Below are 15,762 nucleotides of genomic sequence, written 5' to 3'. Positions count from 1 at the left end.
TATGGAACGAATCCTCCTGAGGGCTATCACAAGTCAAATGAAGCATGTGATTTTGGGAAAAGCCAACACGGCTTCACTAAATGCAGGTCATGCTTGACAAACCTGGTGGCCTTCTATGACAAAGTGACTTGCCTGGTTGACATGGGGCAGGCAGTGGACATTGTCCACCTGGACTTCTCCAAGTCCTTTGGTATGCTCCCCTTCAGCCTCCTCCTGGAGAAATTAATGCGTTATGGCCTAGACAAGTGGTCTGTGCAGTGGGTGGGGAACTGGCTGACAGGCTGCACCCAAAGGGTGGTGGTAAATAGCTAATTTTCCAAGTGATGACCTGTCACACGTGGAGGCCCCCAGGGATCCATATTGGGCCCAATGTTATTCAACATCTTTATAAGTGATCTGGATAACGGGATGAAATGTAGCCTGATGAAGTTTGCAGATGACACCAAGTTGAGTGGGGAAGTAGCCATTCCAGAAGGGAGAGCTGCTCTGCAGGGAGATCTGGATAGGCTGGAAGAGTGGGCCAACAAGAAACTTAGGAAGTTCAAGGAGAAGTGTAAGGTCTTGCACCTGGGAAAACATAATCCAGGAGTGCAGCCCAGACTGGGATCCACCTGGCTGGAGAGCAGCTCTGTGGAAAGGGACCTGGGGGTCCTGGTGGGCAGGAAGCTCAACAGGAGCGAACAGTGGCTGCTGTGGCCAAGAAGGCCAACAGGATGCTGGGCTGCATCAAAAAGGGCATCGCCAGCAGAGAGAAAGAAGTCATCATCCCGCTCTACTCAGCGCTTGTCGTGCCACACCTGGAGTCCTGTGTCCAGTTCTGGTCCCCGCTGTACAAAAAGGATGTGGCCAGGCTGGAAGGGGCCCAGAGAAGGGCCACCAGGATGATCAGAGGACTGGGAAGCTGCTGTACAAGGCTAGGCTGGGAGAGCTGGGTTTGTTCAGCCTTGAGAAAAGGAGGCTCAGAGGGGATCTCATCACCGTGTACCAGTACTTACGGGGCAGCTACAAAGAAGATGGAGACTCCCTTTTTACACGGAGTCCCATGGAGAGGACAAGGGTGATGGACACAAGTTGCTCTTGGGGAGATTCCGGTTGGACACGAGAGGGAAATTTTTCACAGTGAGGACAGTCACCATTGGAATAATCTCCCCAGGGAAGGGGTTGGCTCGGCCACGTTGGGCACCTTCAAGAGTCGTCTGGACAGGGTGCTGGGCCATCTTGTCTAGGCTGTGCTCTGCCTAGAAAGGTTGGGCTAGATGGTCCCTGAGGTCCCTTCCAACCTGGGATTCTGTGACACCTCACAGCTCTCTGGATCCAGCCCCTTTTTGTTTTCCTCACAGTCAGGAGTGCTGCTCTCAAGGGCGTACTTAAATGTAAGATCGGTGCTATCTCAAGCCTTTGGGTTTGGTTTCGGTTCTTCCTCTTCAAAAAATCCCTGCATTTTTTCCAGACGCCTTCCTTTGTTTAGTTCTAACTTAGCGAATGTCCAATCCATTCATACTTCCCTTGAAAAACCTTTAAACTCTCTTGTTCTCAATTTTGTCATTACCTTATCTGCAAGAGGACCTTAACCTTTTGATCCTTCTGGACTCAATAGACAACTGAATCTTGGTTTAGATCTGGTACACATGGTATTTTTCACCCTAGGCATGAAAGTGTGAGACTTAAATCTGGCATTGAGAGTGTTTCATTGTCTTCACTTGTCCAGATCTTTGGGAAATACCCATCTGTTTCCCCTGAAAGGACTGCAGTTACCTTCATGCAGTCACTACTCTGATAAACAGCTAGCTGTGTCCAGACACGTCATGAAACTGCTAAGGTGTTTAGTGTATTTTCAAACATAGTTAAACCACTTTTGTAGCTACAGTAAAGAATTTCTTATCTCAGATATCATGTAGACACTTGGAGATTTATTCATGCTTTGCCTCAGGAGTAACAGTGCCTAATGATCCAGGGTGGCTCAGAGTTAGGCAGAGAGCAGTCATTGTTTGCATGACAGGACAGTATGCAGGCAGTATACGTGTTGAGAGGGGGCATATGCAGGTGGAACTTCTTGAGGAATACAGTTTGAAAATTATCTTAATTTTTTTCCCTCAAAGAGAACTGCTGAAGAATAACCTGTGTTGCATTGAAATGCTGCAGGTACAGGCATTCATCTAAACGCACTGCGTGGAGTGGGCTGCCCTGACGGGTGGCTCTCCAAGCATGCCTCCCATCACAGCTCATTATTCTGAAGGTAGGGGGATTACTTGGGTTTCCTGTCTCAGCTTTGTCACCTGCTGATGTCCCATGAGGAGTCTGGGGTCTGACATGCCCTAAAGATGAAGAGTTTTGCATTAACTGGTGATCTTACAGTTAATAATGTTTTCTCAAAGTCAAACTTAACACCAGGAGAGGGAAAAAAAAACCCAAACCCCTGCTGCGTTCTCTGGATGCTTGTGTCAGCAGAACATCTTGTCCTTCACCTAACATGGAAGCTGCTTCTCCAGGAGGGTATTACTCAGATTGCTAGCTGATGTGGCTGTCACTCAGTTCTCCAGTCCGGGCTTGATGGCACAGGTGACTTCCTACTCTTGCTGTAGGACAAGAGAGTTGTCTCCGAACATGAAGTGGTGTGCCGCCTTCCTCTCTCCTCATTGTTACCTTCTGTTCTCTTCCCTTTCTGCTCTCCATCTCTTAAGGAGCCAAATATAGACATTGCTGCAGAGACTCGTCTACAGGGCTTTATTCTTGAGTTAGTGGCATAGAATCTTACGTATATTTATGAACTGATTTCCTTTCTTGTCTTTATTTGTTTTACTGTGCTCCCTCCCGTTTCCCCCAATCACGTCTGTCCTTGTAAATTGGTTAGTACTTGAGCCCCAGGGACAGAGTTTGTAGGAGAAACTTTTTGATGAAGTTACTTGTATTAGAGAGACTTTTCTCAGAGCGAACCAAAAGTCATTTTCCCGTGTCCAGAAGGATCCTACCTGCTCCATGGTATAACCCTGACCTCCTCAGCTAGTAGTGATGTGATTTCTTATGTGCCCTTGGGCTTTTCACCAACAACCTGAGTATATGCACAGGCACCTGTAGTTCCTGAATCCAATGGACAATTTATCAGACAGACATTGGTGAAGGCCAGATTATTACCTGGTTAATGACGAGATGGGGGAGCTGAACAATAATGATGATAAATTCTTTTTAGCTTTGAAGTTGGATGGTTAGTCTTGGGATGCTAACTACGAACAAATTGTTGGTAAGCCTGCTGGAGCTCTCCATTGCTTTGTATTTTAGTGCAGGTTTCAAATAAAAAGCAAAGTAGCAACCCCCAAAGCCAGCACTTCTCTGGGAAGCTAGACTTAACTAACTTCCATCTAACCACTCCCCTTGGTTGGAGTGCAAATGATAATTTGTTTAGGATCTTCTGTCTGTAAATGTAGCTTGCTGCAAAGAAAGGAAATTACATGTAGTTCTAGCAACTTCATGTTCCTGCTAGCTTCTGAGCACATTATCAGCCTGTATTAACCCAGCATCTGTAAGAAATCAGTTACAGAAGAGTGGTACTAACTTTGCAATTTGCTCATACCTCACTGTATGTTTTTTCACTTCTGTAAGATGTGAAGTTGTAATAAACAGCTTTGCAGGCTTTTTTTTTTCCTTGGAGAAGCTGCAGCTGCTGACATTCTGCAAAGTTTTGTTGTTTCTCTTTGATTATTGCTGTGTCTCAATGTTAAATAGGCATGCCACGCTGTTGGAGGCTGATGACCAAGATGAAGAATTTCTGTTGTGGTAAACTGGGAATCAGAAATATGCAAACCTCTCCTGGCTTTGCCTTTAGCTGCGAGGCGACTTTTGGAAAGTCAACTATGAAAATGTGCTGCACTGCACTTTTTTTTTAAGCTAGTATGTTCTAAATTGGAGAATCTTACCACAAGCTTATGGTATTCTTAAAACTGAGGCTGGGCTTGATAAACAGTCGTTTAGCAGATGTTTGCACCCGTAGAAGGATATCTAATCTGAACTGGCTTCGGTAGGAGTGGCGGGGAGTGGAGGGAATAGAGGCTGCTTATTAAAGGACAACAGGAGCAAATACCAAGCATTTTTGTATACAACCTCTGGCTACAGTCCAGCTTGTAACATTCCCTAGACAACTGGTGTTGAGATGATGTGAGGCATCTAGAGAGAAACGAAAGAGCTATAAAGCAGCCTTGTAAATAGTAAAGCCAATTAGTGACTCTTCTGCGCTAGTTCAAACTATCAGTTATACTTCTTTGTTTCAGAAAATTAGCCAAGTGATTAAGATGTCCTTTTAATTACAGGTCTTGACTTAAATATCTGTTAATTTGTAACTGGCAGAAGATCTGCTCAGTTGTGTCTGAGAATAAGCGTCTCTTCTGTTCTTTGCAACTGCTGTTGTGAGAAGGACAAAAGACCATTGTTGGGGCTCTTACTTACGCAGTTACTTTCTCCTACAAACAATTGAAGCACATACTTTCATATTTTGGCGCCTTAAGTAAGTGGCTGCTTTGTATGAAATGAGGAGTTGCTGGCCACGGGACCTGTGAGCAGCAGGTCGGGACTGCTGTGTTCTGGTGAAATCGGGCACTGAGGAGAACTTGCCCAGGTGCCAAGGTGGTGGTGCTACTTCTCCTTTGCAGAAGGATGTTCTGCTCCCAGATGATCTTCTCATCCCAGGCCTTGTTGCTGATCAGGAATGATAGAAATAGACTGAAACTCCCGGGGCAGGGGAAAGATTCGAGTGATCCAGGCTACTAGCGTGGAAAATACAGGCTTGTTTGGTTAGTTTTTCAGTAATCCAAACCACAGATGATCTGTAATGGGATAGATGACACTAATTGCATCTGACTGTCCTAATATAGTCCAGATACTTATCTTTACAAATATTGTTAGTTTGCACTAGGGGCTTTGTGCACAGGTAGTAAGATAAAAAAAGGCTGTCTTTGAATTTCAGAACTTTCTTTGAACATGTTTTTGTGTCCTTCTGTCTTACGTGACTCATAGCACTGTTCTCTGCATGTCCTGCGTAGCCCCTGATCTGCTACTGAAATTAATGGCTAGCTGGGTGGTGGTGGAAGGGTGCCAGTCCCTGCAGCAGGACGTCAGTAAGCAGCTTCTAAACTAATTTGACTTCCCTAAAATCCAGAAACTCCTTTGCCGGTTCAGGAGGAGGTGGTGTTGCCTTGTCCTGCCATACTGAGTGCTCTAAGTATTGCAAGATGACGCGTAGATGCTTCAAACCTGCTTGATAATAAGAAAAACAACTGCTTCACTACTGTTTTCCCTTAGAACAGTGTTTCCCTTTAGAACAGGTCTTTCCCAGACAGGTATTTGTCCTGTTCATAGAATAACTGCCATTATAAGTGGGCTCTATGGGAAGAGCACACCGCTCTCCTGGAGGTCAGGTGACTGTCTTCTGTCTTCCATTTCTGGTTGTTGCCTCTTTGCTTTGTGACCTGTGAGTCGTCTCCCGCTATGTTTGTTTTACCTGTTTTCTAGATGGCAATCCATTCAGCAAGATTTGGGCCCAAGTTGCTCAGGGTAAAAATGCAGCTGGTTGAGAAGTCAGTCGCTAAGTTTTGCTAACCAAATTGTAGCTGAGATGAATTTGCCTGAAGAGTACTTTCCTTTATTGAAAATGACGCTGTAGCATTACATGCAATGTATTTTAAACCATGTAAAAACCTTAATGTGCTCATGCTAGCTAAGCTTTTCCTATTTTAAATGTGCTTGAAGCTGCTTCAAAGCAGCAGCTTTGCTGCTCTAGGGAGGAGTGCTTTAACTCCAGATACTGCATAAACTTACCAGTGACAGATTTTCTTTGATCTCTCTCTGTAACACAGTTTCTACAGGAGAGATCCTTCAGTTAATTGATGGAATAACCTTATACCTCCCACCTTGAGGCCATTGCTAACAATGGTTTGCTTACTTGGATGGACTTTTCGACATAGCCCCTGGCTTGAGCTGATAAAGGATTTCAATTCAGCCTCATAAGGTTTTGTTTCTACTAGAAGTGGAACTGAGACTGAAATAACAGAGGTAAAATTATGACCCCACTGAAGTCATTAGCAAAGCTGCCGTTGACTGAAGTACGGCTGGTGTCTCAGCCAAGGGTTTAAGTTGTTTAATTTATGGTAACATATTAATTGAGTTGTATTAAAACAAGGTTTTGAAAAAGTTAATCTTTAGCTTCGTGATACCATCTCCGCTCCATAAATATTGTACATAGTGTTACTGAAAGCTTACCTTTTTTGGGCAGGTTGATAGAGGTAGAGGATTCTATTTTATTTTTATAATCTGTGTGCTTGCACTCCTGGGAAAGAACTAAAGTATGCAGATGTCACTCTTTCTATAAATGAAAAGGACTTTGTCCTAAATCTTCTAATTCTTTTATAGTATATGGCAGCAGAGCTATCTAACAGTGTATCCTGCAGGAAATATTTGGCATACTTGTAAGCTCCAGGGAGAGGAGAGCTAGGATGATAACATCCATTGGTGTTGCTTTTGAATGAGAACTTGCATAGAGACTTTCTGTAAGAAAACCCACTATTAGATCTAAAGGCTTTTGAGCGAAAGGAATGTATTGCGAGCTTTTGACCTTCCTGTGCTGTACAAAGCTTTACTGGTGTGTACGCCAGAAAAAGCTTGTTGATTAGCAGACTCTTCTAAAACTGTGTGCTGCCCCTTTAGAAAGTCGACATCTGGACTGTATTTATTGTACCACTTTCTCTTCACCGGGTGTGTCAGAGTAGATTTTCCTCCTTTAAAATTTAACAAACTTTGTTTCTGTAATTTGACAAAAAAGATTATTTATCTAGTTTTAAAGGCACGGCTAATAATGCGTTCCCAAGCTCTGATGACAATAAGAACAAATAGTATTGTTTTAGAATGTAAATATATATTTTTGCCATACTTATTTTCTTACTTCTCTTACCTGCTGGAATAGTTTTAGCATTAAGCATATTTTAATACACATCTAGAAACAGGCAAGACTGCTTTTATTATTGCTTATAGTAATGAATTATGTTAATGTAAACACTGCAGTAAGAGGGAAACTGGAAATAAAGACTTGGGAAGCAAGAATTGGCATCTGAGGCCTTTTTTTTTTTTCCCCCTGCTTATCAGTCTTCACGTTTGTCTTGTGTGTGGTGGCTCTGGGATTTTTCATTAAGAGTCGAAGTGTGTTGTTCCACTTGTAGCAGTCCCAAAGTACACCCAGTTTCTGTGTTGCATATTGATGGTATCTTGGCAAAAAGGAAACCCAGTTATCCATTAGCTAATTCTCAGAGTGATTTTCCTTGTAACCAGCCCCTTAGGTAATGCTTCCCAAGTTTTTTCATGCAATGAGCAAAGCTAGCCTAGTCAACAAGTTTTAAGGGAACTACCCTCTCTGTCTCTGGAAAGTTTTGAGTGATTGAGTACAGTGATTTCTAATCTTTCATCTTCTGTATTATTTTCCAATGATGTTTGTCTTGTTGGGAGGAAGATGGAACAAAAATCATTTCAGGCAGGTTGATGTAGTTGCTTTGAGGAAGCAGATGCCACCACTAAAATCGGGTGCCTTGGTAACCCTCTAGTAGTGCAGACCACAGTGTGGCACGGGATAAACATCCCGCAGGCTGTCTGCAGAACCATTTTGCTCAGTGTTTTCAGTTAAAAGCTTTCTCCTGCAAAACCTAGGGGTGATACTGTTCTGTCGGGTCAACCAGATGAGCTGTCTCCCCTGGAGCTCATACCTGGCTCTTGTAGGCTCCTCCGCTGTCATGAGTTAGCGAAACAGCCGTGAGTGAGCTGCTTCAGTCCCCATTACTTCTTGCTCATGGATGGAGAAATGCACATACTCCCATCTCTTAGCAAGAGGCCACCTCTCTATTGCAGTTGCCCTGTGGGCTTTCCATGATGTAAGAGGATTGGAAGGTAAGAAGAAATGAGATTGTTTGAGTCCATTGTCTTTGAAAATCTGGAGTAATATCCTTTCTGTATATGCAAAGTTGAAATTTCAAGTGCTATATTGTCTCATTTTTGCAGATGTTAAGTGTACTGTGAGGATAGGGATGCTTCTAAGCTGCCTGTCTGTTCAAGAAGTGCAGGTCTGAAGGTACTAAATACCTAAGTGAATGCAGCCTAGTGGAGGAAGGTATTTATGAAGACTGCAGAAGAATGTGCTTAGATTTCCCCTGTGTAAATTAACATTTCCATTATAAGTATCTTAGCTGAGAAGCATTCAGGAACACAAGATGTGCACTTGTCATTCCTACAAAGTAATTGGCTTCCAAGTGTTAATTTCTGAACAACTGTTGAATAACAGAAGTACTTTCACTCTTTCCATGCAAAACCCCATAATAAAATCCTTTCTAGCTTCGTGAACTTCAGAGTTGCTAGAGGCAGACGCTGTCTCACTTGAAATGGGCTCTTTCTCCAGTACTTTGCTGCCATTGAATGATGGCTGAGTTAGGCCTGGTAATGCCTTTGTGTGCATTTATCTGAAGACCAGACCTAGGGTTAAAAAAAAAAACAACACACAAAAACACGGGGGAGGGGGGAGGCGGGGGTGGGACACAAGCTGTAGTAACATCACTTGTCATTGCTGTGATGTGAACTTGGTCACATTTCCTGCCTAGAATATCCCATATGTAAACCTTGCAATAAATTCTGTCTAAACATGTTCTGCTTTAAATCTGCCTCTGTCTTAAAAATGAAATGTGCATTTGCTGTCTTTATTCATCCGCATACTGTAGCGCTCTGCACTAATAAATTCATTTCTTAATGAATTCACGTAGCCCTGTAGCCATAAATATATCTTCAAACTAGCAAAAAGTCTGTGGTGAGCACTGCAAAGAATCTGTTCAAGATGTGTTTTGCTGTACTTTGAAACTGGCTTCTAAAGATATGGAATGTTTCTGTCAACTTGGTAATTTGCATAACCAGCTCCTGGAATATAAAATATATTAAAACGATGCTAAATATAAAAGCGCGTGTATATATATAATGATTTTAAAAAAATAATATATATGTATCTGCACTCTGAAAAATTCTGTCTCTGGCCTTGCGATGAAGGCAGAGGGCAAGTCTGTTTCTTGTTACTTAAAGTAACAAAGGAATCCAGGCATATAGTCAAAAGCTTTTAATCAAACTAATGTTACTCATTGTATCAACATCTTAATGCTCAGGAGATCTTTAGGATGAAGAAAGTATTTCAAACAAATACCTTATAGCTCCCTTCGACATCAGTGCTTTTGGTTTTAGATGGTTAATGAAGGTCTGTCGCGTAGTCAAAGCCGTAAATGGAATTAAATGAGGTTGCTATAAACAAAGGATTGATAAGTTGTTGAAACTGAATTTTGAGGAAAATGTCTGAAATGTTTTGCAGAGGTGAATCTGGTGCTGGGAAGACTGAAAACACTAAGAAGGTTATTCAATACCTTGCTCATGTTGCTTCCTCCCATAAAGGAAGAAAGGACCATAATATTCCTGTAAGTCGGGATATTTTCTCATTTGCTTATTGCTCTTTTTTTTTTTTAATGCAAACATGGTAGTTTTAAAAAACCACAACTTCTTTTATTAAAGATAAGCTGTAATGTGATCCACGTAACTTTGTCTGAACCATTATTTTCTCTTTAGTGCCTGAAATGAGCAGTTACAACAAAAATTCAGGTTAATGTTAGCTGTTTAACTTCTGTTGTGAAATTAAAGGCTTTATGCAACAAAGAAACTTTATTGCATATCGAAGCTTTTTGATGCAGTAAACCCCAGTTTTCAAAAAAATTTAAGTAACTTGGGCAGTTCTTAGTGAATTTAGTTCCCACTAGATGCAGTTTTCAGCACTATACTTGTGAACAAGCTTTTTGCTCTTTCAAAAATTAACTTGTAGATGGGAAAAATCATCAAGCTTCAACTGCGCTAGACGTGCTATATCTAGAAGGCAGCAGCTGATAAAAATCTCGGTCTTTATTACACTACAAACAACAGAGTATACACTTTGCCAGAGAATCTTGGGGTTTTTTGTAACTTGTCACTAACTCTGATTTTATGTAGAACTTTCTTCAGATTTACTGCCAGACTTCAAAACTTACACTGAATTTTTAGTAATTCTTTGCTTTAAAAAATATGAATGGGTTTCAATATCTGTTGCTACGAGCACTTGGATCTCTTTGCAGTGAAGTTAACTCATGTTTGCTACGAGCAAGTAGCTTGCTGTAATCGGTACTGGTGTACGCCTGCTTTTCTGCAGTAGTACCGCAGGGGTGTCTGGTGGCTGGAAGCTTTCAACCTATATCATCTGACTTAGCAGCAACAATTCCTGTACCTTCCAGCACATGGTGCTTAACGTTAAGACATTCTTGAATGTGCCAAGACTCAAAGTCCTGGAAAAAGAGTTTTGACCAATCTGTGAAGAAAAAAAGCAAGGATTTGAAGAGGGAAAGAAGGAAAGATTGCTCTGCAGGCAGATCTGGAGAAATCTAGTTACGCGTATGGGGAAACGCAAATCTTTGCTTTAATCGAGAGCAAATAACGTGACCCTGTGTGTTGATACTTATTCAAACTGTTGCTGGTTTATCACCTGGAAAAGAACAAAATTAATCTAAGTATTTATCACGCGGTCTGTGTGTGGCGCAGGTGGTGCCCACATTAGTTACAGGCCTTAGAATGAAGTTTCTTCATGTGTATGTTCATGGCATTGTCTTGTGTGTTGGGAGAAGACGTGGCTCTGGGGAATGCTGCTTAGAGCGTCAGCCCTCAGACGTGGTGTTCTGTCTGGGTTTTGGTTTATCAGTGTTCTTGCCTTTACCCCTGTGCAGCCTTGAACAAAACCAGCATTTTTTTTCCCAATTTCCAATTACAGGAGTAAAATTGCCTACATCTTTTTGGGGGAGAAGGGAATTTTGCAGAGAAAGAAATTGGGCAGGGTTTGTACCCCGTACCTCTAAATACGCTATTGACAACTCGGAAGACCTCGGGTTGAAAGACTTCTGAAAGCCTCTTGTCCAGCCTCCTTTCAAAATGTACATTCCTTCAAAGTTAGATTACATTGCCCCAGACCTTGTAAACTCAGTTTTTAAAATCTCAAGGCATAGAGATTATGCAGCCTCTCTGCAAACCTGTTGCAGTGCTTAACCACTGGAAGCCCTAGTTTTGATTGTTTAAGAAGTATTCCATGTTCGTTTGGCCTTTCCCATGCTGTTTCCCTGAGCACTTTGTGCCATACCTCTGCTGAAACAAGTATCCTTTTCTGAGCTTCGTCATCGTAACGATTCCTGTGGCTGCTCACTGGGCTTGGAGACTGATGCAGGCTCGAACTAGTGTTCTTGAAGTCCGTCTGGCTTTAAATGAAACTAGTTTCCTCCATTGTTTGTGTGGCTGCATGACTGGTATGAAATGAAGGCACAGAAAGGAAAGGAGAAAGTTGAGGTGGAAACTGTCAGCGAAGGGAAGGATGAGCTGGCCTTTTTAGTGCAGTCTTGGCTAATTCCACTTAAATAGTTGGTTGAACTGCAATTTAATTGTCTGCTTAGAGGTGTGATCAAACAGGATGGTGGTGGTCATCTCGACAGTTTTAAAGGTGGTTGTTGTAATCAGCTGCTTTGTGAACCATCGATGACTGTCATGGTGAAGACTAAAAAAGTTTTTACTCTTTGCAAAACATAGTTTAGGCACAGTAAAAAGAATAGGGTAGTGTCCTGAATAAAAGCCTGATATTTTGATCGTGCACTTCATTCAGTGCAGTACCACAGTAAGCACCAAATTAAGTGTATGTCTGTGAAAAATGCAAAATGTTTGCGCAACCAAAATGGCTTTGAAAATACAAACGAGTCTCCCTTGTTCTGTAACAATTAATTTTTTATATATTGCAAAGAATGCCTAACCTACACACCTAACGCTCAAAAGTTAGGAAGTGTTAGAATTTGGTTTACATATGCAGCCCTAATTTGTTCCTGTTTACATATTCATTAGAAAACTGTAGAGGGCTGCTGGTGATCCACAGTACCCATCTGTACAACTCTTGCGTTATCTTGTGCACAGACAAGATGCTAAACATGCTTATTAAATAGACTAGTCATGGATTTATTTTTATGCATCCTGTTAAAAATTATCAGTGACATTCATGTTACTGAGACTGTTTCAAATGCTGCATGGATTTTTTTCTTTTATGAAGCAATTTGTACGCTGATGAAGGAATAATTATCTTCCCAACGCTGTTCAGAAGTCTAGGGTTCACTTAGTCTGTTTTGCCTGGCTGTAATGCTGTAAGAGCATTACAGACAACCGTAGCCCCCAGTTTGACACCTCAGGCTGTGGCCAGCGCAGCACTGACGTTCTGCCATGCCACAGATGCTCCCCAAGCACATTCTTCAGCAGCACTGGTTGTGAAATGCTTGGCTTATGAGAGGAGCATCATGTAGGAGCTCTGCCCATCCCCTGGGCATCCTCATCATGTTTGGCATTCAGCTGCTTGTCCATGAGACTCTTCTTGCCCAACAGCCCTCTTGCCTAACAGCTAGTGGCTGTGTGCCTACAGATGAGTCCGGCACAGCCCTTGGCCTGTCATCCTCAGACAGGGGTCCTGTGGGAACTGGAGTCAGCAATATATTGTAACCACAGAGGGTGGAATTACAGCGCCGAACAACCTTAGTACTAGCATTTCCTAACTTCTGAGTGTTTGACTCTGCAGCCGCGCTGTCTCATTTCCCATTTAATCCCAAGGAATATTAAAGGTTTTGTCTTGGGCACTGGGCTAGGAAGTGTGGGTAGGTGGAGATGGTAAAAATGTAGAAGCTTTAGTAATTGTGAGACTTGTCAGAGTGAGGTGAGGCTAAGGTAGTCCCTTAAGTTAGGAATAGAGCCTGGGCTTTCTAGAGCAAAGTAATGGAGGGGAGGGAGAAGTACTTGGCAGCGAGCTATGAGCATAGGGTTATCTAAAGACTGAAGGTGGGATGGAAGTGAGGCTGAATCCCTGTCTGTGGTGTGCTTGGTTGAGAGTCAGAACTGACACATGTACAGCCTAGTGAGCGTGTAACAGGGGAGAGAAGATGAAAGATATGTTGTAAAGAACTGAAAACTTTAGCTTCACATCCAACAGATTTGAGCTCTACAGAATTTGGCGGGGGGTGGGCTGGTAGTGTTAAAAACTTTGCCAGTAAATCTGAATATTTTGTCTGCACCAAGCCCATTGTGGTTTATTCTGTTTGAGCGTGCCACACATGGACCAGCTTTATAAAGGCAACCATTGTGCTTTGCTGAGGCATCCCAGACCAAAGGTGCCCCACATGGGTATCTGTTGGACTGGTCGGCTGCCCCATGCTCCTCTTCCCTTTCCCCCTCAATTATTCTTCTGTAGGCTCAGGAGGTGTGGAGAAAAGGGTATTTAGAATACAAGGAGAGGTAACTGATGAGTGTGGGGAGGAGGCTGATGTGCCTAGAGAGGGTTTTGGACAGGCTAAGCAAGGAGGGTAGGGAGGAAAATGAGACTTTTTTTTTTTTTTTTGTGCCTCTTTACTCCCATATGTGCTAAGTGAGATGAGAAGGAGAAAAGAATGAAATTGTGTTGTTAATCCATGTGCTAGAGCTGCTGTAATATGGTTAAGTAGTGAGCCTTAATTCTGACTCCTAAGTTCTGCTTTAGTTTACAGACTTTGTGGTTTTGGATGGGGAGAGAAGTCAGTGCAAGATATAGAAATAGTGAAGGAAAAAAAAATTTACATACATGACTTTCCAAAAGAAGGAAAAGTGCTGGTTTCACTTACGGCCCAGGGGCGGCCATGAACTTGCTCGTTATCCAGGCTGCGGGAGGTTGGGGAATGCTCACAGCTGCACTTGTAGACTATGGACATACCTGGACCCTATTCGTGATCAAATAGATGAAATCAGCAGATGTTTTCAATCATGGTAGTATGTGAAGTAGTTAAGTTCTGTAAACAACTGCATCCATCCACCGCTGCTGTCCCCGCTTCCAGTCATCCTGGTACTATGTACCTCTGGTTCAAATGAATGGAATTAGACTGTTGTTCATTTTTCCTCTCCCCAAAGCCTTCCTACCCCAAACCCTCTCTATTTTCACTGAAATCCAGCTTTCACGGTGGTGCCATTTTAAGCTTCAGAAAGAATTACTGGTACTTTCAGGTTAACGATTGCTTTCAGTGACTGCATTTGCCTTTGTAGCTGAAATGCTATATTGCTTAATTTACTTTATTAATTTCAAAAGAAACATAATTGGTTTTGAAGTACATGATCTCGGGTAGGCTCTCTCAGACTGAAGCTCCCCTTAGCAAGGACTTCCCAGATGAGCTTTAACTGCCCTAATTTAAACACAGAGAAGTTAAATATGTGTCTGATTATGCTCAGTTCTGTTTCTGGTGAGGACAGAAACGGACGCCCCGAGAGGGTAGTTCGTCTTGTCTGCAGATAAGCAAGCGACATGCCTCCTAGGTCCCTACGGAATGAGAGAGTTTCATACTGAAGCATCTAACCTTTTTTTAGATGCCCGAGTCGTTTTCTGAGCAGCTATGATGCAGCTTTGCAAAATTCACATCACGTAGCTGAATAAGCCAAACCTTTGCCAGCTGCTTTACAGACCTCTGTCAAAAATCTTATTCTGCGCTAAACCAGTGCTAGTTGTTTAAAATAATAGACATAAATGGAGGAAGAGAGCGTCTGGCTTGGTATGAAAATTTCTTGGTCTGTGAGTTTCACCACAGTATTTTCCCCCAGGCTCTCTGGTGTGAAGCTCAAGATCATGAAACCTGCAGACTGAGCCAAGGAAGTAATCATGGAGTCAAACGTCTTCATTTCTGCAGAATCTGCGCAAATTTGAATTTAGAGGGCTGTTATTTTACTTTATTATATTGGTGTTTCATTTACCCTTCTTCCTCACAAAATTTGAAAGTCTCCAGTTTAAGATTTTGCTGCTTCTCATGTGGACAGTCATTCTCGAAAGAAAGAAACAAGCTTTTGTCTCGATTGTAGGTTTGCATTTCTTAAATACTCGGAATAGAGTGCAAAAACAAAAGCCCAGACTCCTTAAGGATTGCTTTCCTCTCGGTTCTTTCATAACCTTTTTGATTTTTGAAGAATAATTATAATCTTATCTATAGAAAACCACCTTGCAGTGACCGAGGATGTAGAGAAAGTTACTTTGTGTTGTGGGTTTCTTTTTTTGATGTTGTCTGGCAAACCTGTGGAAAGCAGCGCACAATTAATTAAACGATTGCCCTTTTTCCTTGCTGCTCAAGGTCCGTCTGTCATCTCATGTTTTATTTGGAATTAGCCCGTTGCAAAACCACGGGTTTTAGTATTTTGCGCATGCAATGACAAGCAAATCACTGCTTTTCTAGAATTAATTTAAATTCTATGAGTTTATGAGTTTCTATGAGTGAGTATATAGTTAAACTAAACCTACTGACATTAATAATTTGGGATGTAACTTGCAGCTGGAATGCTTGCTTGCTAACATATGCATTTGTTTGTTTGCAATGAACAGCCCGAATCACCTAAACCCGTGAAACATCAGGCAAGTGTTTTTCTTTATGCTTTTAAAGTTATGTAGGCAAACTGATATATATTCTTCTATTTTCTGTCGATTTGTATTTCGAACATGGGAAATCCTGTAGAGGTACACAGCCAATAGCAAACCCTGTAAATATTTAACTGGCATTGAGAGAGAGGACTAGTGAATGAATGGCTTACAAGTTCCTCAGCATTGCAAAGCACTTCTCCCCACTTCCAAGTGGTGTCGCTCTGTCCTGAAGCGAGAGGTTCACCCTCTCC

The 15,762-nt window shown here is 42.2% G+C and overlaps 1 protein-coding gene across 2 annotated transcripts in view; it reads left to right on the top strand.

Moving 5' to 3' along the window:
- Positions 1 to 15,762, top strand: part of MYH10 (myosin heavy chain 10) — a 108,025-nt gene that overhangs the window by 43,467 nt on the left and 48,796 nt on the right. For both annotated transcript variants that reach the window (XM_075111409.1, XM_075111410.1), the window contains exon 5: positions 9,371 to 9,473. In XM_075111409.1, the coding sequence (XP_074967510.1) occupies positions 9,371 to 9,473 (103 nt within the window). The remainder of the gene's footprint in view (positions 1 to 9,370; positions 9,474 to 15,762) is intronic.

The sequence above is a fragment of the Phalacrocorax aristotelis genome, chromosome 16, assembly GCF_949628215.1.
Source record: "Phalacrocorax aristotelis chromosome 16, bGulAri2.1, whole genome shotgun sequence".
Taxonomy (NCBI): domain Eukaryota; kingdom Metazoa; phylum Chordata; class Aves; order Suliformes; family Phalacrocoracidae; genus Phalacrocorax; species Phalacrocorax aristotelis.
This window is presented reverse-complemented; position numbering and strand designations above follow the sequence as displayed.